Source organism: Gallus gallus, chromosome 4, assembly GCF_016699485.2.
Source record: "Gallus gallus isolate bGalGal1 chromosome 4, bGalGal1.mat.broiler.GRCg7b, whole genome shotgun sequence".
NCBI classification, from domain to species: domain Eukaryota; kingdom Metazoa; phylum Chordata; class Aves; order Galliformes; family Phasianidae; genus Gallus; species Gallus gallus.
Window position 1 is genome coordinate 80,496,299 of NC_052535.1, and position 24,270 is coordinate 80,520,568.

A 24,270-nucleotide genomic window follows, 5' to 3' on the forward strand; every position below is an offset into this window, starting at 1 on the left:
GCCTCCTCCCGCCGACCATGGGGCTGCTGGGCACGGCGGCGGTGCGGGGTGGAGGCGCGGTGCTGCCCCGCGGCTTTTGGGCGGCGGTGCGCGTGTGGCTGGAGAAGCCGCAGGTGGCCAACAGGCGGCTGTGCGGCGCCGCCATCGAGGCGGAGGGCACGGTGCTGCCCGGAGAGGACGGAGATGCGTCTCCCCACCTCGGGAGCGGCGAGGAGTCGGCGGGGGCTGCGGAGCTGGGCCGGCTCTGGAGGGAGGTGCGCGAGGAGCTGCTGCCTTTCCTCGCGGCCGGGCCAGGTCGGGAGCTCCGTGCTGTGCTGAGGGCACTGCTGCCCCGGGTGCGGCCCGCAGGGCCTCCCGCTCCGCCTGTGAAGGAGCTGGTGGTGCAAGGTGACTCGTTCAGGCTTTCGTGTTTTGTGATGGGGCTGCAGCAGCAGCAGTGAGTGGCGATAGGAAAAGGGAAAGTGGCCTCAAACTGAAGCACGGGAAGTCCTGCACAAATGTGTGTTAAGAACATCATTACAATAAGGGTGTCAGGCTGCCCTGCGAGGTTGCGGAGTCTCCTCTGGAGATGTTCAAGACCCTCCTGGATGCCTACCTTGCAACCTGGTCTAGGGATCTGCTTTGGCAGGGGGTTGGGCTATGATCTCTGAAGCGATCTCTGGAGGTCTCTTCCAGCTACTGTGATTCTGTGTGATGTTGCTGTTTTTAAATCCTACTGTTGAGCAGTGATGTTATTGAGCTGCCCATTGTCTGTAAGAATAAGTCTGGGAGAAGATTTATGAGATACTGGGATGTGGAGAGTGTTGGTTAAGGATGGGTCAAGATAGCAAACCTTACTGTTGGCTGTATTGCTAATCGTCTGTCTAATTTGTTGGTCATTTCAAAAGACATTCCCTGTTCTTCCTTGTGTAGGAGTTAATTGTGATACGTGCATAGGTCACATTAGAAAATGAAATGCAACAGAAGTTCCAGAATAGCTTTTTGAAATATGGTAGAGACCCTGAGGGGTGTGGCCATCTGTTAGTCTGCTTATCTCAGTGCTTCCTAAGTCTGTAAGTTTTGGAGCTCTGCACTTGGGCATAAGCATTTTATTCCACAGGTGAGAGATACCATTAAGATCAGTAGTGTGAACAGAACTTTAAGTGTTACATAATGCATGCAACTTTACCTAAAAACGGACCTTCTCAGGCAGAACAAAACAAAATTGTTACTGTTAGTATTACTGATTACTTGATAACATTGCACTGATAGTTTGCCTAATGTTAGAGTGATACATACAATCATAGAATCATGGAATGCCTTGGGTTGGAAGGGTCCTCAAGGACCATCAAACTCCAACCCCTCTGCTGCAGGCAGGGCTGCCAACCTCCACATTTAATACTAGATCAGGCTACCCAGGGCCCTATCCAACCATGCCTTGAACACCTCCAGGGACAGGGCATCCGCAACCTCTCTGGGAGTTATGTCTCTGTTAACTTGAAATGCACATCCCAGAACTCCAGATTTACTGTGTGGTAGGAGAAAGCAGCAATAAAGCATTGTCCTCAATAGTTTGTAGTTAATATAGCAAGGAAATGAGTTTATTTTTTGTGCTGAACAAGGTAGTTTGTACCGTGGAATAACATCGCTGTTTACATATTTTTTTCAGATGTTTGCAATGGAACTGTAACCTTTCTTCCTTTGGAGGAAAACAGTGAAGGAAAATACCAAATTAAAAAGTGCAATATTTATCAAATTCAACTTACACACATAGGAGATGAAGAATGGTAAGTGCTGCAAGCGAGAGAGAAAGGAAATCCTGGATTATTGCAGGGATCACATTGTGTTTTAATATTGATATGTAGTTTTCATAATTTGTGTAATTAATGAATGACAAATGGTGTGATCTGAGTGCACGGTGTTTTGTTAAAATGAAACACACAAAATACTAAAATCAACATAGAACAAATATTTCTCAACTTTGAATCTATATATTGACTCTCTGTGTGGTGTTTTCTTGTTGGGAGGAGCTGGCTATATCTCTGATGAATGTCCAGTTCTGTAGGTGTTAGTCAGGTTGAAATACAGTTAGGAATTGCTGTTTGGAACTAGCTGAGCTTCAGACATTAAAATTTGCAGACACTTACAGCTTGGTCCTGAGTGTTGAGGGTATGGTGGTTCCTGCTGACAGCTTGCATAACTTAGGAAATATAACTAAATTTAAAAACCAGGTAATAATGAAATGTATCAAGATGTATTTACCTCTTAATTTTTTAAAATGTTTTTGTGAATTACCCACTGTAATTTGTTAGTGTTTGGATTATCATGGTAAATCAGTTTGTGCAGCATATGCAAGTCCTTAGTCATTATAGTAAGTTTAGCACAGCTTCTCATACAGTGTTTAAATCAGCACACGATGAGCTGTCAAACAGAACCCAGGGAATACTGTTCCATTGTTCAGTAACTTCCCTGTTTTATTTTCTTTTTGTTTGTTTATTATACTTTCCTTATTCCTTAGTTTACTCTTATATCTTTATTTGATCTTCTGATTTTTTTTCCATTTAATTATTATTTTTTTTCCACGTGAGGTAGTGAGATATATAAGTACACTCTACTTCATTAAAGATTTTATTTTATTTTTTAAGGTCTGTGTCTATTATAGCTCCATCTTCAGAAGATTGGTTTTCAGATGGAATAACATACCCCAAACTATCATGGCTTGGAGATGTACTTTTGTCCAAACTGGCTAAGTGGTCCGTGGAGCAAAAGTGCAGTGAGTTCAGAAGTACGCTGTCACTCATTCCTGTAGCGAAATATAGCAAGATTTATCAAGACCTTAAAGAAAAATACAAGGAAATGGTAAAGGTAAGTTAGGTGACAAATGTGGTGACCTCATTCTTTCTCATCACTACTTTTTATTCTTGTTTTTTTTGTCTTATGAAACTGTTTCTGTCACTATTTTTTTTTTTTAAGTCATTTACCTGAATTGTATGCAGTATAGTTTGTTGTGTTGCTTTTTACCTTCTACTGTGTATGTGAAGAAAAAAAATAATTTTCATAGTATTTGGAAGAACTAAACTGGCAAAGCAGAATTTTGAGCCAAATTTTCACCAGATATCATGTGGAGTTAGACATTTACCATAACGCTTGCCTTCACGTAATGAGTTAGCAGCAGATCAGTGGATGGAAATACTAAGTCATTTTCATGATGAAGCATAAATATAGTCTGTCCTTTAAAGCCTCCAGGGGTCAGCACCAATAATTAGTAAGTAGGCTAAACATTTACTACTGTATTTTAAATAGGTGCATGGATATGTCTGTCTGAGTCAGAGGAGCAGTGTTTTTAGTTTCTTATCTTGGAAACACCTAAAAATGATTATGACAATCTTAAATACTGTATGGCATACTTTGGTAGAGACCAAAGTCTAGCTACAACTGAAGAAATTGGTAAATGATCTTGTAAAACATTGCTTCAGGTTTTGATTCTTCATGTTCTGTTGTGCCAGGGTAATTATATGTCTCATATGTTGTGAAAATAAATTTATGAATGCTAATATTTTTGATGCATTTAATAGGAATAATATTAGCATTTTTGCTCTAAGAATTAGAATAAGCAAATTGACGCATATTCTCATGAACAGATGCAGCAGTTTACTTCAGAGCCTTATAATTCTTGGAAACTGTACTGATTGAATAGCAGACTTTTTTTTTATGCCATTATTTTCTGTGAGTCACAAAATCTTGTAGTTCCTATTTGTTTTCTGTGTATATTTTAATCAGGTTAAAATGCAAAACTTGTAAAATGCAGAATCTTGGTAAAGAGATCTGGATATTCATCTTCTTTAACTGAAAAAAGTATTTCAAGTTATTTTATTTTATTTTTCCTTTGAAGGTATGGCCTGAGGTGACAGATCCTGAGAAGTTTGTTTATGAAGATGTTGCCATTGCCACTTACTTGCTGGTAAGGAGCTGCTTTGCTTAATAATCACAGAATCATAGGATGGTTTGGGTTGGAAATGAGCTTGAAGACCACCTGGTCACAACCCCCTTCCAGGGGCAGGGACACCTCCTGCTGGACCAGGTTACTCAAAGCCCCATCCAACCTGACCTAGGGATGGGGCATCTACAGCTTCTCTGGGCAACCTGTTCCAGTGCCTTACCACTCACACTGTAAAGAACTTCTTCCAATTACCTAATCTAAATCTACCCTATTTTAAAGCTGTTATCTCTTGTCCTATCACTACACTTCCTGATAAAGAGTCCCTCCCCATCTTTCCTGTAGATCCCTTTAAGTACTGGAGTGCTCTATAAGGTATCCCTGGAGCCTTCCCTAGAGTAAAGAACCTCAGTTCTCCCAACCTGTTTCATCTAATATTTTACAAGCTTCTAACAGAAGAAGCTTTCTGAAGAAAGTCGATATTTTCCTTTTTTAGTTGTTGCGCTTTTTCAATTGACCTGAAGTTATTACAGGTATACAAAGAAAAAGAAGGAGGTATGATAAAAGGGTGTGAGTGTGTGCTTGAGGTTGTTTTTTTGTTTGTTCGTTTTTGGTATTTTTGCTTTTGTTCTGATTTAAGCATACAGTCTGGAGTGCAAAAGTACAATGATTGTTATATTTAAAAATGTAAAGACAACCTGATGATCTTATGGCTTATCTGCAGCTTCATTCCCCCCAGCAAACCAGACAAACTCACAAGTAGCAAGGTACTAAATATTAATTTCCATAGGTAAATATTCTTGACAATTTCTGCTATTTATAGGAAAAATAAGAGTGAAGTATTAAGAAGCTATGGAGTGCACACTCGTCATTGAAGGGGTAAAAGCTTCTGACAGACACAGCAGGAATCTACTCCAGGTCTTGCAGGCAAACATCCATTTATTAAGATTAACAAGTTCCGAATAGCGTAGCAACATAGGACTAACTACTTATCTACAGAGCAGGGGCTAGAACTGGGGTGAAAGTTTTTGGGATCCCTTCAGCTGGTTAAGAATTTGTGACAGCTGACTCTTGCAAAGTAAATTAAAATTTCTTATCTAGTCGGTGGGAAATTGCAAGTACCAATTTATAGCCAGTTGATTACAAAGAACGTTTTGGTTTTCATTTTCAGCGTTGTCATCAGTTTGTTCTTTTATACAGTGGATATAAGGTTTTCCATAGTATTACTTGCAGGTACCCTGTTGGAAGCTTGCTTGCTACTCCCCCTTTCTTCCTGTTGTCAATCTCTTGTGCTATTTGTTTTATCAGCTTATTTTGCCTCTGTGCTCTTGGATTAGTTTCTACTTCCAGATGTTCAGAACTGAGTGGAGGTTGCTTAGCACTTAAAAAATGCTTGATACTCTAAAACATGATCTCCTTCCCTCCATAAGCAGTTCTAGAGTTTGGGTTTTTTTTTGTTTTGTTTTCTTTCTTTCTCAAGTTGCTTTCTCTGCAAGTACGGTGACTGCCTTCTATAATGTCTCTTTTGTCTCCCAGCGTTCTCCTTTAATTGGCTACTTTTTGCCAGGGAAATGTGAGAGTGTAAGTCAAAAATCTTTTATTTTCTCATCTTAGGTTCTCTGGGAAGAAGAGAGAAAGGAAAAAGGATTGGCCAACAAACAGTCGTTTGTAGATCTTGGATGTGGAAATGGCCTACTGGTTCATATTCTTAGCAACGAAGGGGTAAATAGAGTGCATTTTAAAATGATGAAAAAAATATAATTCAATATTCTTGTTTTGCTTTTATTTAATGTGGCATGCAAGTAGCCAAAATTCAGTTAATTCTTGCTATTAGAACAAGGCTTTGTTACTCTCTAGTTACCAAGAAAGTCTTAGCAAAGCTTTAGAAACTTCTGATTAATTAGCTGTTTTTATTAGTGCAGTGGGTTGTCCTTAAAGCTATTCATCTTTCTGAGGCAAGAAAAAAGGAAGGAAAGAGGTGGGAAAAGGAAAAGTAATGGTATAATTTAACAATGTTGTAAACCTATCAGAAACAGGCCTAACCAATGAGATTTGTTTTTGGGTGCGTTGCTTTTTCAGCAACAGCAAAATTCAGATTCTTGAGGCACATGTTTTGAAACAAAACTAGCAAAGAAGCTCTCTGAGATTCAACAAAACTTAGTGGCTCTGTATTCTCAGAAAATTTCATCTAGAACTTCTGGGAAAACATAGTAAAAATTGCAGAGTAAGTGTTCATTAAACAAGCTTTTTGTTCTTTTGTGACCAGAGAAATTTGGTCTAATACTGGATACTGTATTTCCCTGTGGATGTTTCTTTTTCCTACCTCATTGACAAATACGTTATTGTCTGTCAAAAATCACGTCTGGAAGTTTCATGAGATTCATTAGTATTTAATTTGGGGTAGATATTACTTCTACACAGGATTCTGAATTTCACATACAGTTACTTAATGCATTTTGTGTTTCTAATTAAATTTCCAGTTGTTTCTTTTCCTGTCAGCTTATACAAGGAATAGTATTAGGACTCTAGTAACTCAGTTCAGTAGTTCGAAGATTGTTCTTCCAGCAAGGACTGTGTAGACTAGCAACTTCTGCCTGAAATGAAGCTGTATTTTGTTGTGTGACTGAAGAAGTCAGTGTTAATATGTAGATTTAGATGCCTTGTTTGAGAATTTCTACTAAAAACAGTATTTAACATCGATACTTTGTTGGTCAAACATTTCAGCACTTAGGTCGAGGAATTGACGTGAGGAGAAGAAAAATATGGGACATGTATGGACCAGAAACTCATTTAGAGGTATTATGCAAATGTATGTAACTTTATTCACTTGTTCATTGCTTCAGACTGTGTTGATAAAAATATAATTGAACACAATGGATTATAGACAATTGTTTAAAGCATTATATGGGTTTGGTACGGTGCCACTCATGTACTAGAGGTAGCTATAGGGAGGATTAATAGAGCAATGCTGTATCATGTTCTTGCATATTTGCAGTTAGCTTATTTTTCAGCTTAGAAGAGTGATGTGATTTCCTATTACCTATTTCCTATTAACACTATGAGACAATCCTTGATTTTACTGGAAATAACAATACTGAACAGTTTTGTTTGCAATACTGTACTTGATAAAATGTTAATATCTAAAGCTGTGAGTAGTTTATTCATGAATTAATAAGAGTCACTCTAAGTGTAACTCTAATCTTGTACTGCACTGTGCTGTTTGGGACAAAAGTGCTGAACCTCAAAAGAGGCTCAACAGAAAAGGAGAGATACGGACCTGTTTGAGCATGTCTAGAGAGAGACCACAAAAATGATCTGAGGTTTGGAACACCTTCCCTATGAGGACAGGCTGAGAGAGCTGGGGCTGTTCTGCCTGAGAAGAGAAGGCTCTGGGAAGACTTGAGAGCGGCATTTTGGTAATGTCAAGTGAGTCTATAAGAAGAACGGGGACAGGCTCTTTTGCAGAGTCTGTTGTGACAGGACAAGAGGAAATGGTTTCAAACTAAAAGAGGGGAGATTTAGATTGGATGTTGTAAAAAACAAACAAACAAAAAGAACTTCCACCTTATAAGGGTGGTGAGGCACTGGCGCATGTTGTCCAGAGAGGTGGTGGTGGATGCACTGTCTTTGGAGACATTCAAGGTCAGGCTGGACAGGGCTCTGATTGTGCTGTAGGTGTCCCTGCTCATTGCAGGGGAGTTGGACTAGGTGACTTATAAGGGTTTCTTCCAACTGATGATTCTATGAATCTCTTCTGTACTGGCCTTGTGGCAACTCATTGAGATAAAAATCTTCAAAAAACTGGAAAGTAAAATCAGTTTGAAAGAGGGATTATATTTCAAGTTCCTCATTCTTGCTTTTATGAGGACAGGAACAATTTGAGCACAACATCATTTGCTTCAGCTCTATCTGATCTTGGTTTAATACTTGTTAGTATGTGGTGAACAGTTGCCCTTTGGAAATGAGGTGTTCCTGGCTTCTTGTTCTCTGAATTTCCAGTTTCTCGTCTCATTCTCTTGAAGACTATGAGCTTCCTATATAAAAATACAACATTCTTTCTGTAGCTGTTCTCTAGTAGTTTTGCTTAAAAGTTCATTCAACAAGTCTTCAAATTCTGACAACTTAGTTCAGATCAACAAAAGGAGCAGAAGCTTTCGTGCTTTGGAGATGGAACTGTCACATTCATTTTTTTTTGGAGTCTTCTCTTTGCCACTCTGCCATTTTAGGTATAGGTTACCAAAACTGCCAGATTCCTTTCTTACAGTCTGCAGTTAGATCTTATGAACTGCTTCAAGAGGCAATCCAAAACATGAAGCTGTAGTGCTCCTTCATTCCTTTTATGCTATATTAAGTCACTTTTGATCGTACTAAACAGTGTCATCTCTTTTCCTTTGTTTCATATATACTTTTTCTGCCCCTTTTTTTGTATTGTGGAAATCTTTGAATTTTGTACATCCATTTCATATTCGGATCTGACAATTTACAGTTTCTCGGATTTCCTGGCACACATAAGACTCTTGAGCAACAGTTATCACTCTGCAGCATGAAGAGGGTGGTTTTTATTTGTTTTGTTTAAGGGAGTAAAACGGGATGTGTACAGAACACTTGAAAAAGACAGACAGAAACAAAAAATATCCAGAATGTGTGTGGAAGAAACTACTGATTTATGTGGGAGGGAGTGGCCTAATAAGCAGGAAGGATGATTTTGCATTGCTCTTGTAGCCACAGGACCCACAGTAGGAGAAAGCACCTGCTCACAGCCTTTTACCATCAGAAGTTGATTTTGATTTGATTTTAATTTAAAACATGAGTTGCAGAATAGATATTGCCATCCCTGGCAATCAATGCCAATAATGACAATATAAAGGAATGTAACAAGTGGCACTCTGGATTGCCAAACTGCTGTGAGATATGTTGAATATAAATTTAATTATGGATCACTGTCAAAATGCAGAGTACAGCATTGATGCTATTCTAAACTGAATAATCAAAACTGAAATATAATGTAGGAGTAACTTGTTTAAAAATACGGTTCTTTTCTGTGGTTCTCATTCCCCCTAAATTTTTTCTGCTTTTAGGATTTTACATGGTTGCTTAGTGCTTTATTAACAAATAGCATTAAAGAAATTTTTAATAAAATCTACCTTTTTTTTTTTTTTTAAAGGAATCTTCTATCGTGCCAGGTGACAGCCATCTCTTTCCAGATACTGACTGGCTGATAGGAAACCATTCAGATGAATTAACACCATGGATACCTGTAATTGCTGCCAGGTATTAGGTGGTTGTGGGGAAGCAGGAGGAGTGGAATTTACTAGAAATGTTATTGCCTGTACATGCTTGGTGAAGACTGCTTTTGCAACCACACCAGCTGTTCTTGCAAGATTTGCTTCTTACAATGGCAATTGGTTATCTTTTACAAAATGTTTCTCTTCTCCTTTGGAGAAACATGGAAGATGTATTTATTTGATCATAAAGTTCAGCATAGCATTCTGCTTTTGAATTTCAGAATGACTTTCATATTTATTTCTTAGATGTGAAGCTTGTTTAAAAATAAATTAATTGCTGTTGGTCCTGCATTTCCTTGAGTTGTTCTGCTCATTGCAACCAGCTACAATATTTTACCTAGAGATTTATTCTTGCAAAGTTGGCACAATATTTTACTATAGCAAATAATTTACCAATAAATATTCTGAAATAGTGTCCGGTAAATATAATTTCTTGAAGCTCTATCACTTCATAAAACTCTACATTTGATGGGCTATTTCTTAAATTTGTGTGTTCTTGGAAATAACTTTCCATTGAGAACTTCATTGTCCTTCTTGTAGGTCTTCCTATTCGTGTAGGTACTTTGTGCTGCCATGTTGCTTCTTTGATTTCCATGGAAAATACAGCCGACGACAAAGCAAGAAGACTCAGTACAGAGAATATCTTGATTTTGTTGCTGAAGTGGGATGTGTATGTGGTTTTAATGTGGAAGAAGACTGCCTTAGAATTCCATCAACAAAAAGGGTAATGTTTGACTGATAGGTTACAATCCTAAATACAAGAGAGAGTGGAAGGGTTTATGGTTATTTATTATACACATTACTGAAGGATGGAAGACTCTTACACTTGCTTTCTGCTTTAATTTTTCCATGTGCCAATGTTCATTACTTGCACTTAGCTTTGGAGGTTTTCTTATGAAGAATTTCAAAGTGAAATGTTTCTGAAGGAGAAGGAGGTGTTCAGCTTTAATTTTTTAAATAATCTGACAGATTATTTAAATGTTTGGGTCTGTTCTTGTGGGGCAAAATGGATCATGGCTTGGCTGTTGGATTTCTTCTGCATCACTGGTATTTAAAAACTAAACCTGAAAATGGTTATCCAATGGATACCTCTGACAGGTGTAGAAGCCTAAGATAAGACATGTTGGTTGTTGAGTGAACACTCTGATGTAGGAATTAGACTGTATAAATGCTACAATATAAATAGTGATTTACCTGTTTCTGCTAAGATAGGTGTGCCTTATTGGAAAAAACAGGACCTATCCACCTATGGAACGTTCTTTGATTGATGAACAGATAACACAGTTTATTCATAATCGCCAGACCTGTGCTGTGGTTGCACGTGACAGAGAAGATGGATTTAATCATAACAGTCACTCTGATTTGTGCAAAGGAGTAAGCTCAGAACTTCCTGAAAATATGATGGAGATGGCTAGTGGAATTTGGATGCCTGGATTTCAACCCAGAGAAAAAGTAGAACAAACAAGAAATTGTGCTGCCCTCCCTCGGGATTTTGTAGATGGTGTCGTTCTGAATGTGGCAAACTTGCTGTTAAATGCAGTCCCTGCAAAATCATGTTCTAATAGTCATGGTGGAAATAAGGATACCTGGAATCCAGGAGGTGAGATGGTCTTTCTAACATTGCTCCATTGCCTTTTGCTTCTGCTGGTGGATGGTGTATTTTCTGATGAATTTATGGTTGTAAATTTAGCAAGTGAGGTAGACTTTAGGAAATACCATGAACAGTGTGTAGGAACAACTGTTAGGTTATGGCTGGTTATTACCTGTTGAAAGAATGTGGCCAGCCCTTGGAAGCACAGGTGGAAGTAATTCACCTGTGTAACTGGAAGGACCCAGGGTCCACCCTCTGTAACCTCATTTAAGGGCTGGTAGCAACAAGGGAAGCATCTCTGCTTGGAGATCACCTCCTTTGGAACATTCAGTGAGCACCAGCCGTCAGAAAGGGTAAACTATTCCTTCTTTATTACCAGATTGTAACTGCTGCTTCTCTTGGATGATCTGGAACTGTTTGAAAGCATCTATATCTACTGTTTCCTATCCTTACAACAGTATTATAGCAGAGTTTTTGGGTTTTTTTTGGTGTTTTATTTCACCCTGGAGTGCAAATAAGGTGCATAAGTATATTTTGAAACTACTTTTGTTTTTCTTTATACTTACGTGCTAGGGCAGAATCAATTTTAAAAAACCAACAAAAACAAGAGAGCTGTTGTGTTCAAAAGCATAACTGTGCATCTAGATGGAAAGGATTTGAAATACAGTTTTGGATAATAACACAACTTGCTATATTTCTCTAAGAAGTGCTTTGTTTACATCATAACAAGCAATTTTTAGTTGTCTTAGTCTTAGAAAGGAAAGAAGCTGCTGTTTATTTTTATAAACACTCAATAAGTTCCATTTTCCTGCATCCATTTTATTATTTACTTGCTGTAGTTTGTTACATATTATTGTTACAGGGGAGCCTTTGAGTAATTTTCTTTTCTTTTTACTACATTCATATAAAGAGTGCTTAGCACAATGAAGATTGTATGTTACTTAAAAAACAAAAAAAAAGGGAAGACACAAATTCTGACTTGAGCACTGTAGAATGAAAATTGCCATTTTACAGACTATGTACCTAGAAAACATATATTTTATACTTGTGATGTTGAGAACACAGAGTTGCTATAGTACTTGTAGGTAATTCATAAGCTCTGTTCATAAGCATTAATTTCTTCAGAAGTTAGGGTTTACTGGGATTTTAGATACATACATTTTTATAGCTACACCATTATCTACTGCAGAAAGCCTTTCCTTGAAAGAAGTAGCAGAACATTTAAATAAGGAGACTTTAAAGAGGCTGAAAAGTGAATATGGAGGCCTGCAAACACTGCTCAAGAACAATCATCAAGTATTTCAAGGTAAGGAATAAATAGGCCTTTTTTTTGTTTGGCTTGGCTTTGTTCAATCATCAGTTTTACCCCTTCTATCCAGTTAAACTTGACTGAAAAGTCTAAATTGCAGTCTAGATTCTGAGCATTTTGATGTAAGTTATCGTAACGGATTTTAGTAAACAAAAACCCCCTCTATGAAGATGCTAAAAAGATGCCTCAGCATAATAGTAAAGCATCTCACAGGGAAATAAAATATTTTTCTTTAAATTATCTCTATACTACTGCAGTTTCTTGTGAATTACTTTCTATTTCTGTACAAATGGTACATTTAGTTTTGTCTGAGTGATCCATTTGTTGAAAATGTTATTTGCTGACTGTCACTATGCATTTTTTCCAGTACAATTCCCATGGCTGTATATTAACAGCTGAATTTTTGTTTGTTTTTAATCTTAGTTCTGGATGGGAGAGTTCATATTCGTGACTGGAGAAAAGAGAAACCATCAAGGAAAACGAAGCCTGAAGTAAAAAGATGCCTTTCAGCTGAAGCGTTTAAAACACGTCTCTGTTGGTTCTTCATTCATCATCCTGACGGTTGTTCTTTGCCTTCTGAGTCTTGTCCATATGCTCATGGGCCTGAGGAGCTAAGACAGTCTGAGACTATTAAAAAGAAAAAACATATATGGTGATAAAATGCTGCCACTTATGTTGAAGCTTGTGTACGTAACTGTATTTGACTGACTATGGACTGCTTAGTGCATGAGGACCTGCAAAATTTGGAGGTTTTTCTTCTCGTTCCAATATATGATATTTTTCTAGTTAGTTTACAAGTTCTCCTGTATTTTAATTCCTATACCATTAATATGAAAAGATTATAGTAAAATATGTATATACTTCTGGATTCTGTTTGTTTTTCTTAAAAACATACCATTCCTTCTTTCTTTCGTAGTGATTCGAAATGATTATTGACTTGATGAAAAACTTTCTCAGAAACTGTGAAGGTTAGAACTAGGAACTGATTACAGGACAAAGAGATCTAGGGCTGAGTGAGTAATGCATCTGAGAATTCTGTAAGAACACAAGGAGTCTGAAAAACAAAGGGAGGAAACAACTGAAGACCAAGCAGAAGATCAACAAAGGATGAAACTGGAAAAATTTTCAGAACAGTTTCAAAGCCACTTTGTTTACTCCCTTGCCTTTCAGCTAACAGATTGCAAAGAACTCTCTGAAGTGTTGTGTTCCCCTCCTCTCCTTTTACATTTCTCTTCTAATCCTGGAAAAAGATAACTAACCTAGTAATTGCAGTAGATCATGTGTCACATTATCTAATGTGCTGCATGGTACAGCTCCCTTGCCTTCCTCTAACAGGGGCCGTGGTTGACTGAGCCTTTCCCAAAGGCTCTGCAATGGCATATACAACATCTTAACTATAACGCTAATCAGTGCTTTGTTACGAAGGTTACAGGGCATAAACATTTTAAAAGAGAGAAACTTTATACTTTGAAGGGTATTTGAATGTAGTTAAATTGTTGGGATAAGGGAAAGGATAATAGAATAAGCCATTTAAAGTACAGCTCTCTGGAGCAGAACAGCATAGTAAGGTGATGTGTAGTTACTGTTGTAACAGTTTCTGAAAAACGGTTAGCTTATGAAGGGCATGAGTTAAGAAAAGTCATGGAGTTATATATTACTTGCATGTAATCAAGTGACGTTGTTGCCTTAGCTTTTGTTTAGCTCCATGCAGAGTAAGAAGAGGAGCTCCTCAAGGTGCTTCTTTACTAGTATGTTTGGTGACTCCTCCAGGTGAAGATTGCTTCCACATGTTAAAACCAGAAACAGACTTTAAATTATTTTCCACTTATTGCCATCTTCCCTGATGATTCATGCTGTGGTTCAATGTGTTTGACTAAAAATGTGATTTCCTGAATTAGAATTCACTCACCTGTGCAGGCCTTAAGTCAGATGGATTTGCATCAAGTTGGGGTTCAGAAGCTGAACAGGATTGTTTTTATTTCCTTCTTTCTGACTAAGGGAGAATGAAATACATGCCTGACTGACTGAAGTTACAAATACACATACTAATACTCTAGTCTTACTGTTTTAAAACTGCCTTTTGTTTGTGCAATGCTATGCTAAGTAGCATATTAATGTATTAATATTTCACACTTTTTCCTTTGAGTAGACTTTGTATCCTAAACTCACCAATATATAGATCTGTCTCAAATTCTTGATCACTGTTCTCAGTTTGACATCGCTGCAAGTGGCAAGCCATCCAACAAATCTGTGATTACAGAACCTTCTCTGTTTGGAGAGTTGGTAATAGAATGTTCTTCCTCCTTATTTTTGTATAGAAATGTTAGTCTTATATAAGTTTAAATATACATCTGAAGGTGAGTGCTAAAAGCATAAAAAAGCTCTATTTTATATGATTACTGTATCTTGTTGCTTTCTCTATGAGCCACAGGCTTAGAAGGTCATTAATATAATATTCAACTTTGGCAATAGATAAAGGCCAGTAGTGCATAAAAACTCTTCATAGAAACCTGTTTACACAAGGAGGGGGCTGAGCCTGAAGTCTCAGTCACTGATGTGACACTGTCATTTTGCCACCTAGTTTATTGCCATCACTACCCATTAGTAAATTTAGCTTTATTTGAAACCTGTCATAGTAGAGGGAGAACAGTTGCTGTTGTTGATAGTGACAACACACAGAGACAGAAGTGTCAGATGACAGATTACAGTCATAGAAATGCTGGTAGCTGGAAATGTTGTAAATGCATCTGTAGAAGAGTTACATTTTCATAAAATCTACAGATAAATATTTGGCATAAGAAAAATCTGAGTGGTTCCTCTCTTATACCTCAGTAAAGGGCTGAATTTTAGGGTTTCATCTGAAATGTAACAAATTAGAAGAGATTATATTTCCTTATGGAATATCTATATGTAACCCACAGAAGTCTTCTCTGGCACATTTCAAACCAATTAATTTTTCTGTGTTTGTATCATTTACATTGTCTGTCTATGAAATTACTGTGTATGCCTCATGTTATCATTTATTAGGTAAGACTTAAGCCTTTAGAGGAAGTCTTGCAGCTTGTCTGACAGCAAATACATGCCTGAAGGTATGCTTTGTAATAAAATTATGCCAAGTTTTGGGGCTTGTTTATTCAGATTCAGTTTTAAATGATAATTAATGCTTCAGTGATCTTAAGAACGTGATTTTGTAAGCTGAATTCTAACTTTATCTAGCAGTATAAAATAAGCAAGAGAGAGCAATCATCAGCTTTGCCATCATAATGGCAAATATTTCAAAATCAGCAGAAACGAGGAATAAAATGAAGCAAGGACCAAGTGGCAGCTACATCAGATATACTGGGACAGGGGTTCACTGAAGTATGTAAACATCTCACATCAGCTGAAAGCAGACATCCACACCTGCTTGGTTTTCTTTTGTTAATGCTGGTAATTGGTATGACTGAAGGAGGACTTTCACACAAATATTGCAGTTATTAGGATGTTCTCCCAGAATATAATGCCATCATCCTATTACAAGGAATACCTTTCATGATCACCTTTACTGACTTCTGTACCATGCTGCATCTGTGAGGAGCATCTTGAAATTTTCCTTTGGGGTTTTGGTGTCTTCCCTCTTCTGAAGCAATGGTTTCATGATTGGGCTTTATGAATTGTGATTCTTACTGCCCGCTGTTATTTGGACCTGCTGAGTTTGTGTAGTTCATTCCTATTATCACTTCATATTTTTTTCAGGTAGACATACTTAACTGCTTTAGTGCTCAATTACTGTCTTCTTACAACTGCTGCTGTAAGTAGCTTCTAACGGGGCGCTGCTAAAATTCTACCAGATGAAATCTGCTTAGCAATCACAGCCCATTTCCATTTTTCCCTGCCCAATTTCATTATAACATCTTTCAGCAGCTCTAAATAGGTGAGTATAACTTCAAATTCCTTTGCAGCATGAGAGTCGTTGCAAATCTCTGTAACAGCAAAGGATGTTAATAATTCAGGGATTACTGAATCCATCTGCATTAGCCTCCCAACAAGGAGCCACCTCGTGCTCCTTACAAAACTGTGTAAGGACTCAGCAAATTCAACCCTACTCATATATATGTGGTGGTGTGCATGCTTTAGGGCCAAGCATTGCCTGCTTGAAGCTGCGTGCACCTGCCACGTTTTGAAAACAGTATCAGTCAAGCTGCCAGTCAGAGCTGTTTGACAGCTAGCCAGGCACTGCATACAAAAACAAAGCAAGCTTCTCCCAGAAAGCCTGCCCTGGATTTTGAACGCTTTGGTGACTACTTTGCTGTAAAAGCAATAAACTCTCCTCGCTGCTAATTCATACTGCGTGGGGTGTATACATAATACTGTAAGAGCTGTGACACGGCAGCATTTTGCTTCAGATTCTAGGCTTTGTGTAAGTGTTTTTGAATGCAGGGAATAAACATGGAACTGACAGAGGAAGGGAAAATCATTTACCTATTTTTAGAGACAAAATATGGGCACAATAGAGAGTTTTCAAGTTACCTAATTTTTGTCAGTAAAACACGTTTGTTTGTTTTATGTTTTTTTAATTTGGATGTGTGACCTTCCCAGAGAGGATGCTTTTACTCTGCAGCTACCTTCACTGGCCTTTGATCCATCATGAAGCACAGAACAGGTATTGCTACCATCATCTCTGTTTTACTGTGTAACAGTACAGGTTTCATCACTGTGGTCCTTTCTTTCTTTTTTTTCATCTGTTGTATTAAACGTTTTGTGAGGTTGTTACACAGATTTCATACCTTATAGTGTACACAACACCTATTAGCAATGGTCTGATAATGCTGTGAACGTTAGCATTGACCCTTTTTGTCCAGCTTAGTCCAGCAGTTATTCTTTCTTGTATTTGGAACCTAAGCAGATAGGAAATGCTTTCAGTGAGCATCGTTTTCTGCTTTTTGAAGAACTTTAATGACCTTTTGTCCTTTCTTTCCGTGTTGAGTGCATTGTTTCTGATCTCACTTTTAACAGTAAAAAATAGAACAGAAAGACTTTATTAATAACCTATGGAAGTACCTAGGTGTGATTCACTGAAGTCAAATGTTTTTGTGTAGGTGCTGTGCTGCTTTTCAGTATGGCCAGCAGGTGGAGGAAGTGAAAAAGAAAGCTGCAGTCAGCTCCTGCAGCAACTGCAAATGCCCTGGCTCAAAAGAGTTTGGGATTGCTTCTTCCAGTGTTTGGGAGAGTAACTGTGTTGTCAGGTGGTTTAAGTAACAGATTACTTCATCGTTCATCCAAGGTATTGTATGTTTCTCTTGAAAATGTAACTCTCATACAATTCTTTCTAGGATCTTTCTTCTGTATAATTTTGTCTGAGCAAAATTACATGAGTAAATTTTTAGTGCATTACAACTAAATTGTGTTACTTTCATGATTTTCACAATCAGATGGAAGGTAGTGGATTAGTTCAAGTCATTTTTGCAATCTGAACTGCAAATTGTTACTAAAGAAATTAGATATGTAAGTGATGTTGCACAACATTATTATTCCTCTGAAATATTGTTTTCTTTCCTGAAAATGCCTGTACTGTTCTAGGTCTTGCAGTGGATGAAAAAAGAAAGGCCAACATTTCTCCACTGGTAAATAAGTAGGTCCTGAACTGTGCAATGATAACTCCTGATAGAAATATCACTCTGTTTCCTTTTTGAAGGCCTCTTGGAACATCCTTAGAGGCCAAAACAGGAAAATCCTGTACAGTTGTATAATTTATCATCTTCCTAGGAATTCTTAGGTGAAGAAGTGTGTTTATGATACAGTTAAATGCCTTTATGTCTCTCCTGTGGCAGCATATTAACAATACCCTAGGGAAAGATTGACTTCTGAGTGGAAAGATTCTGACTTTAAATACTTTAACCATTATAAAAGCCATTTGATATTGCATCACATCAATATCATGTCTCTGTCAATCTGGAAACAGGGTCATGGAGCTATAGTTCAGTGCATCATAGCTGACCCTTGGTGATTGTTCTGATGACAGGGGAGGGGTACCTCCACAGCTGGAAGGGAAGCCCTACTGCTCCCATGTTTCTTTTATTTATAGCTAGCTTCTGGTGTAGGAGAAAAGCAACAGATCACCTCTCTTATAAACCTGGCTGTGTTAAGCTTTACACAGTCATTTATATGATTGAATAAACCATTTTATTAAGGCCTCCTGAAAGCAATTATCTTATTTTCTGTTAATTTCTTGGAGATGCAGGATTAGGCCTTGATGAAGGTTCAGGTTTCTTTGGACGACTTTGCTGCCATTACTCTTCTATCACTGCACTCCCCCTCTGCACTTCAGTAGATTACAGGCTCAATTTTATAAAATCCAGACATACTTTGTAATTTTGCCAACAGGCGCTCAGCTTTGTCTGGAAATACTATTCTTAAATATGTGCACTTAATGGGAAATGGTTCTTTTTGTTGTGTTTCCTTCACAAATGATGATTGTCACTGTTTAATCAGCAGTGAAAGAGAATTCAGCATTTTCACACAATTTTCTTGAATAGAAGACTGCTATTTTGGATGAAAGAAGCAGAGTATGCCCCAACTAATTCTTTGAAGTACTTTCATCTGTGGATCACTGATGTCTTCTGTAGGGCCAGGATGAGTCTGCTGCTCCTTGCACGGGAACTAATTTCTTCCAGGCATTGTGACATTTTGCAAATAGCAATGTCTACATCTGTAGAGATCAAAACAGAAAGTCATCTATATGTTCTTGGCAGAGAAACCTATAGGTTGTTTTCCACCTCTAAACACATATTGAAAAGAAAGAGAGATAAGATAGAATCATAGAATCACCAAGGTTGGAAAAGACCCACAGGATCATCCAGTCCACCCATCACCAACAGTTCTCACTAAACCGTCCCTCAACACAACATCCAAATGTTCTTTGAACACCTCCAGGGTCGGTGACTCCACCACCTCCCTGGGCAGCCCATTCCAGTGCCTAAGATATATCTCAGTAGGAGTGCACAACAAAAGGTTTATAGAGCGGATGAAAAGCAGAATTGCACTTGTATTCCTTGGATCTTTCAGAAAGAAAGACTACTGCATACGTTGCAAATATATGTCCACAGGAATAGTTCTGGTTGCTGGCTGACACGGAAAATAGAGATACTGTACTTTCTGTCATTGAATATGTCAACTGCTTCGTCATTTTCCTCTAGAAAGTGGAAGGCGTGCAGGCAGAGATGAGGTCTGTGTGCTCGGTTCTTTAAAAGACTTTTTTTATAGAGTACGTCAAGCAGCTTTGAACAACTCTTCTTTGACTCATTAGCTGTCAGAAGCAAGTGTAGACTAGAGACGTAAAACCGTTTCTTTCAGAAAAGAAAAGCATAGCTGCAATATAGTCTTCCTCTGTATAGAAGCATCCTTCACACAAATCCAAGTTTGGGCAGGAGTCAAGTGCACGGCCAAGCACGGCCAAGCACAACAGTGACAGGACAAGGTCACATACTGGAACATGAAGTTTCAGAGGAAGATGTGGAAGAACTTCTTTGAGGATAACCGAGCAGTGAAACAGTCTGTGCAAGGGTGATTGTGAAGTCACCTTCACTGGAGATATTCAGAACCTTCCTGGATACTTTCCTGTGTAATCTCCTGCTTTAGAAGGGGGTTGGACTAGATGATTTCCAGAGGTCCCTTCTGATCCTTCCATTTCTGTGATTCTAATGCATAAGCAAGCACCAACATATTAAATGGCATATTTTTAATATGGTATGGAAATCTACAAAGAACAATTCAGCTTCTTAAACTTGAAGTGCCTCTTAAGATGCTGTTATCCCATCTCACCTTCTCTTGGTTTCTCACCAAGTTTCCTGGACCAGAGGAATATAGAGCTTCCATAAGGTCCTTTAACATGTCTGTTATCTGTCAGCCTTGTGTGAATGTATCATTTGTCCTAGGGCAATGTCAAATGTCCCAAGATACTCATGAATGCATGACAAATGAGTTAAACCCCTGTAGAGGTAAATAGCATGAATTTTGCACCTAACTGTTTGAAATACACCCTCTCAAGAGATGTAAAACCTGAAGGATACATTAAGAGTCCTTTTGCACAAATTGGTAGTCTTAGGAATCCTATCATTTTTTGTAAGATTTGAGAGTATGTACGTTACATTTTTAGATTATGCCTTGCAGAAGGCTCTGTGAACTCCTTGAAGAAGCTGTTGGTATGAGTACTTAAAATGGAGAGGATACAGGTTTTTTTGTTTTTGTTTTGTTTTGTTTTTTTGTGAATTTTAACAACTGTAGCAACAAAAATAGCAAACTAAATCTGGCAATCTTTGAGCTTTGGTGTAGTGAGTCTCATTAGGTAACTGCCTGGCCAGCAATGTGCTGGTGTTGTAGTACTTTTTACTCTTCTGGAATTAAACGGTTCTGACGCAGAGCTGAGTTTTATAGTTAGAAAGGATGGCAGTTCCTGAAGAAAGAATGGAAGTAAGGAACATAATTAATCAAGATCATTTGAGATCAGTGAGATGAAATTCAGGAAGTCCTAGTGCAAAATACATGGTGATAGGTACATGTTTGCAAGCAGGGAGGGAGCATCATTAATACAACATGGAGAGTTGCTAACTGCATGGTGGGTCTAAACTAAATGGAGATCGATAGTAGTGGCTGTAAAAAAAAAAAAAAAAAAAAGGATAAACTGGATTCTGGTACTTATGAACAGGAAGATCATCTGGAGGAAGCAGGAGGGTGAGACCTTGGGTGAAGTACATGTCTGTTTCTTTACACTGTGGAATAAGAAAGATGTACATACATTAAAAGAAGACCATAGGAGATCGATAAAAATGATTAGATAGTTAAAGATCAAGGGGGACGATCTTCAGATGATATAAATCACTTCAGGCTCAATAACTCCCAAAGAACTAAGCTGATTCACACCAGCCAAGGAGCTGATTAACAGAGTTATTTTTTTTAATTTTCTTTTTAATCTAACCTTAACAGTGGCAATTTGCATTAAATTCTCAGTGCCATCAAGTTTTCCCCAAGGCATCCAGGAAAGAATTATTTGAGTGTCATAATTTAACTCACTCTTTTTTTTTTCTTTCATTTTTATCTTAAATTGATTTCTTTTTTCACTTTCTATTTTAGCTTCATTTAACGATGAACACAGTTAAAGAAGGAAGTACTTCTTTTAAATACAAGGCACAATTATCAGAAGACAGTAAGGTTCAGAGGTTATTACTGAAGCCAGAAGCATAATATGAATAAAAAAGGGTAATAGATAATGAGAAAATCTCATGAAACATTAAAGGAAATTAAAATAATAAAGACTTTATCAAAAACTGACATAAAACTATACACTTCAGGCCATAAGAAGCCTTCATATATCCAAATGGAGGAAACTGGTTTCTTTAGCATCATGTTGCCCTATAGCTGTCCTTAATGGGCTTGTCTTACTTTGAAACATGTTAGCCTTGCTGGAGGATACTGAAGCAGATGGACACAAGTCTACAAGCCCATTAAGAAAATCTTGTGTTAGCCTCTCCACAGGTGCAGAAGTCTGGCAATCCTGTTTTTTGTTTGTTTGTTTGTTTTGTTTTGTTTGTTTGTTTTTTGTTGTTGTTTGTTTTGTTTTTGTAACATTAACTAAACTTTTAATGATGTGGAAAGGTGGCATGAAAGGGTTACTGGGGGGAGGGGGAAGAAAAAACTAGAAGACTTTTTCACTAAGGGGGGTGAGGTGCTGGAACAGGTTGTCCAGAGTGGTTGTGGATGCCTGATCCCTGGAGATATTCAAGCCCAGGCTGTATGGAGCCCTGGGCAATCTCATCTAGTGCTTAATCTAACAGTTGGCAACCCTGTCTGTGTCAGGGCTGCTGTAACTTGATGATCCTTGATGTCCCTTCCAACACATGCCATTTTATGATTTTATAAATCATATTGCCTTCAGAAGAAAACGACTAGTTGTGTGTTTGATGGGATGGTTGTACATGTCTACTGCCAGCATCCCCTGGAAGGTGTGGTGAGAGATGCTAAGGCTTTATCTGCTGAGTGAAAAATGTCAGTTTTCAAGAGATACGAAAGGAACAAATAGAAATTAGCACTACTGAGGGCTTAGCCATATCTCCACAAGCCCATTAAGAAAATATTGTGTTATCCTTGAAAAGTGAAGAAGGTCTTTTCCCAGTCAGATATGGGCACTTTGAGAAGCAGGATCAGGAACCCCTCTCGGTCAGTAGTTTTCTCAGAAAAGTTTTTCATTAGTCTCCTTGCGTGGATCCCGAACCAAGCTAATTTAATACAGTGATTAATTTTTCTGTGGCACTATTCTTCTCCGAAACCTACGTGTTGTTCTTTAGATCTATCAGTGACTCATTCCTAACTGCATAACACTGATGAGGCTATATGCTGGTGACAAGGTATGTGAGGTTTGACTGGTTTCTCCTAAGACTGGGTAGGCCTAGGAAATGTTATCTTTTGAAGAGAAAGGCAGGATTTTCACCCCTCTGCTGGCTCTTTACGGTGATCCTCATTAAATCATTATTTAGAATTAAGTTTAACAATAACTGTTGAATAGCATAAACTGGGATTCAGAGAAAGGATTTAACTTGTGCACTTTGTAACAGACAAATTAAACGATAGATGTGTGGTGTTTCTGATGTCATCCTGACCTTAAGAAAGCAAGAATTGATTAACTGAATCAGACTATTTGGTTGAATTAATAGATCTCTGGTGCATTTTAAATCTTATAGTCTCTTCCACACCTTACTCCACACTTTCTTACGGACCTCTTGAACAGCATCATAAAATCTTTTGCAGCATCTTGTAACTATTTGAGATGTGTTAATATATCTTCTAGATTATGTGAAAGTCTTTTGTAGCAAAAGTCCAGTTTGGGGAATTCCGTATTTTCCAGTGCAGCTGAGAGAAAACAATGTGCCTACAGTGATTTATGGTGATAAAGGATCTGACCTAATAAGCCTATTACTGTCTACACAGGATATAGTCTGTGTCTCCTTTACGATGCATTCTGACCACTGATTTTACTTAGTGCTCTTTGCTAAGAAAGGCCAAAAGCCAGAGAGAATAATGGACTGAGCTGAAGAAAACAAACCTGCTATTTCAATTTCAAGTGTTACTATACAGACTTAAAAACTTTGTGGATGTCACCGTTTTGCTTTTTGAGGTCCATAGTTCAATGGGAAGAGTCTCCAGGGGGCAGCAAAGGCACAACTTCAGTCTGAATCCTTGTTTCTTTTGGTTGCTTCTTCATTAAGAGATAATAGATTTTTAGAACTAAAGATTGTGACTTTCTTTCAAAGATGTGCTCTGACTTGATTTGAAGGTCTTGTTTAATTACTCTTGCAGCTGAAACTTAGTCTTATTTCCAATTTGAATTTGACTTGATCTGTCTATCCTGCTACTTGGTTTGCTTCTGCTTCACTACAGACACTGCTTGGACTCAGCATCCCTGTGGATTTCTTCTTGTCCGTTTCAATTCTAGATTCCTGTTAACTCACTGCTTTGTCAATACACATCCATTCTGTAGACCTGATTTGCATTTTTCTTTCTGGATGCATAATGTGAATTTGATTTTATTAAAATAGTTTGTGGGCTTCAATTGTTTTGTATGTTGATCTACTCCAAATCATTCTGTATAGCTGTCCTCTTTGCTCTTTTTCATTCCGCCTCTTTTTATCATCTGTAGCTGTTTCAAGATTGCATTAGCCTTATTACAGAATCATTTATGAAAATGTTATACATTCTGAAATCCATCGCCAGCCTGAAGGAATCATAGTAGAATTAATTGTTCCACAGTATTTTCCCTTTTGTGTCTATTTCTAGAGGAGGAGGATATAATTATTATTTTTTGTCCATATTTTCATGATCCTTTGAAGTCAAATCAACCTGTGTATAGTTGAGATTCAGAGCATGTGTCTTTTATTCAAGGGCAGATTGAGCATCTTGTAGAAGCAGCAACCTCAGTCTTCATATTGGCCAAAACCAACCAAACAAACAAAAAAACCCTGAATCTACTTTAACCAGAAAGGAGCAGTGAAAATCAACAGTTTATGAACAGAAAACAGAGACAGCTGAGAGAACATCAAGTCTGAGCCTTTCGAGGAATTGTCGGAGGAAGATGAGAGGCAGCCTGGAACTGAGGGAGAATAGTCAGTCTCCAGAGACGAAGGTATTCAAGCTGCAGCTG

The 24,270-nt window shown here is 38.0% G+C and overlaps 1 protein-coding gene and 1 long non-coding RNA gene across 3 annotated transcripts; one reads left to right on the forward strand and one right to left on the reverse strand.

The window, feature by feature from the left end:
• The first annotated feature begins 2 nt into the window (after positions 1 to 2).
• TRMT44 (tRNA methyltransferase 44 homolog (S. cerevisiae)) lies at positions 3 to 12,969 on the forward strand. Its single transcript, XM_420816.5, has 11 exons — positions 3 to 387; positions 1,649 to 1,766; positions 2,625 to 2,844; positions 3,872 to 3,940; positions 5,531 to 5,638; positions 6,641 to 6,712; positions 9,081 to 9,187; positions 9,742 to 9,925; positions 10,414 to 10,801; positions 11,982 to 12,098; positions 12,525 to 12,969. Exons 1-11 carry the CDS (start codon positions 18 to 20, stop codon positions 12,755 to 12,757), a joined length of 1,986 nt encoding a protein of 661 aa, XP_420816.2. The 5' UTR covers positions 3 to 17; the 3' UTR covers positions 12,758 to 12,969.
• A 5,634-nt stretch (positions 12,970 to 18,603) lies between these two features.
• LOC121110752 lies at positions 18,604 to 19,630 on the reverse strand. Of its 2 annotated transcripts, none has more exons than XR_005859814.1 (2): positions 19,233 to 19,630; positions 18,604 to 18,789 (listed from the first exon to the last, which is right to left on the reverse strand). It is a non-coding gene; the product is annotated as an uncharacterized LOC121110752 (long non-coding RNA). The 2 variants fall into 2 exon arrangements; XR_005859813.1 differs by having other exon boundaries at positions 19,166 to 19,630.
• Between the last annotated feature and the right edge of the window lie 4,640 nt (positions 19,631 to 24,270).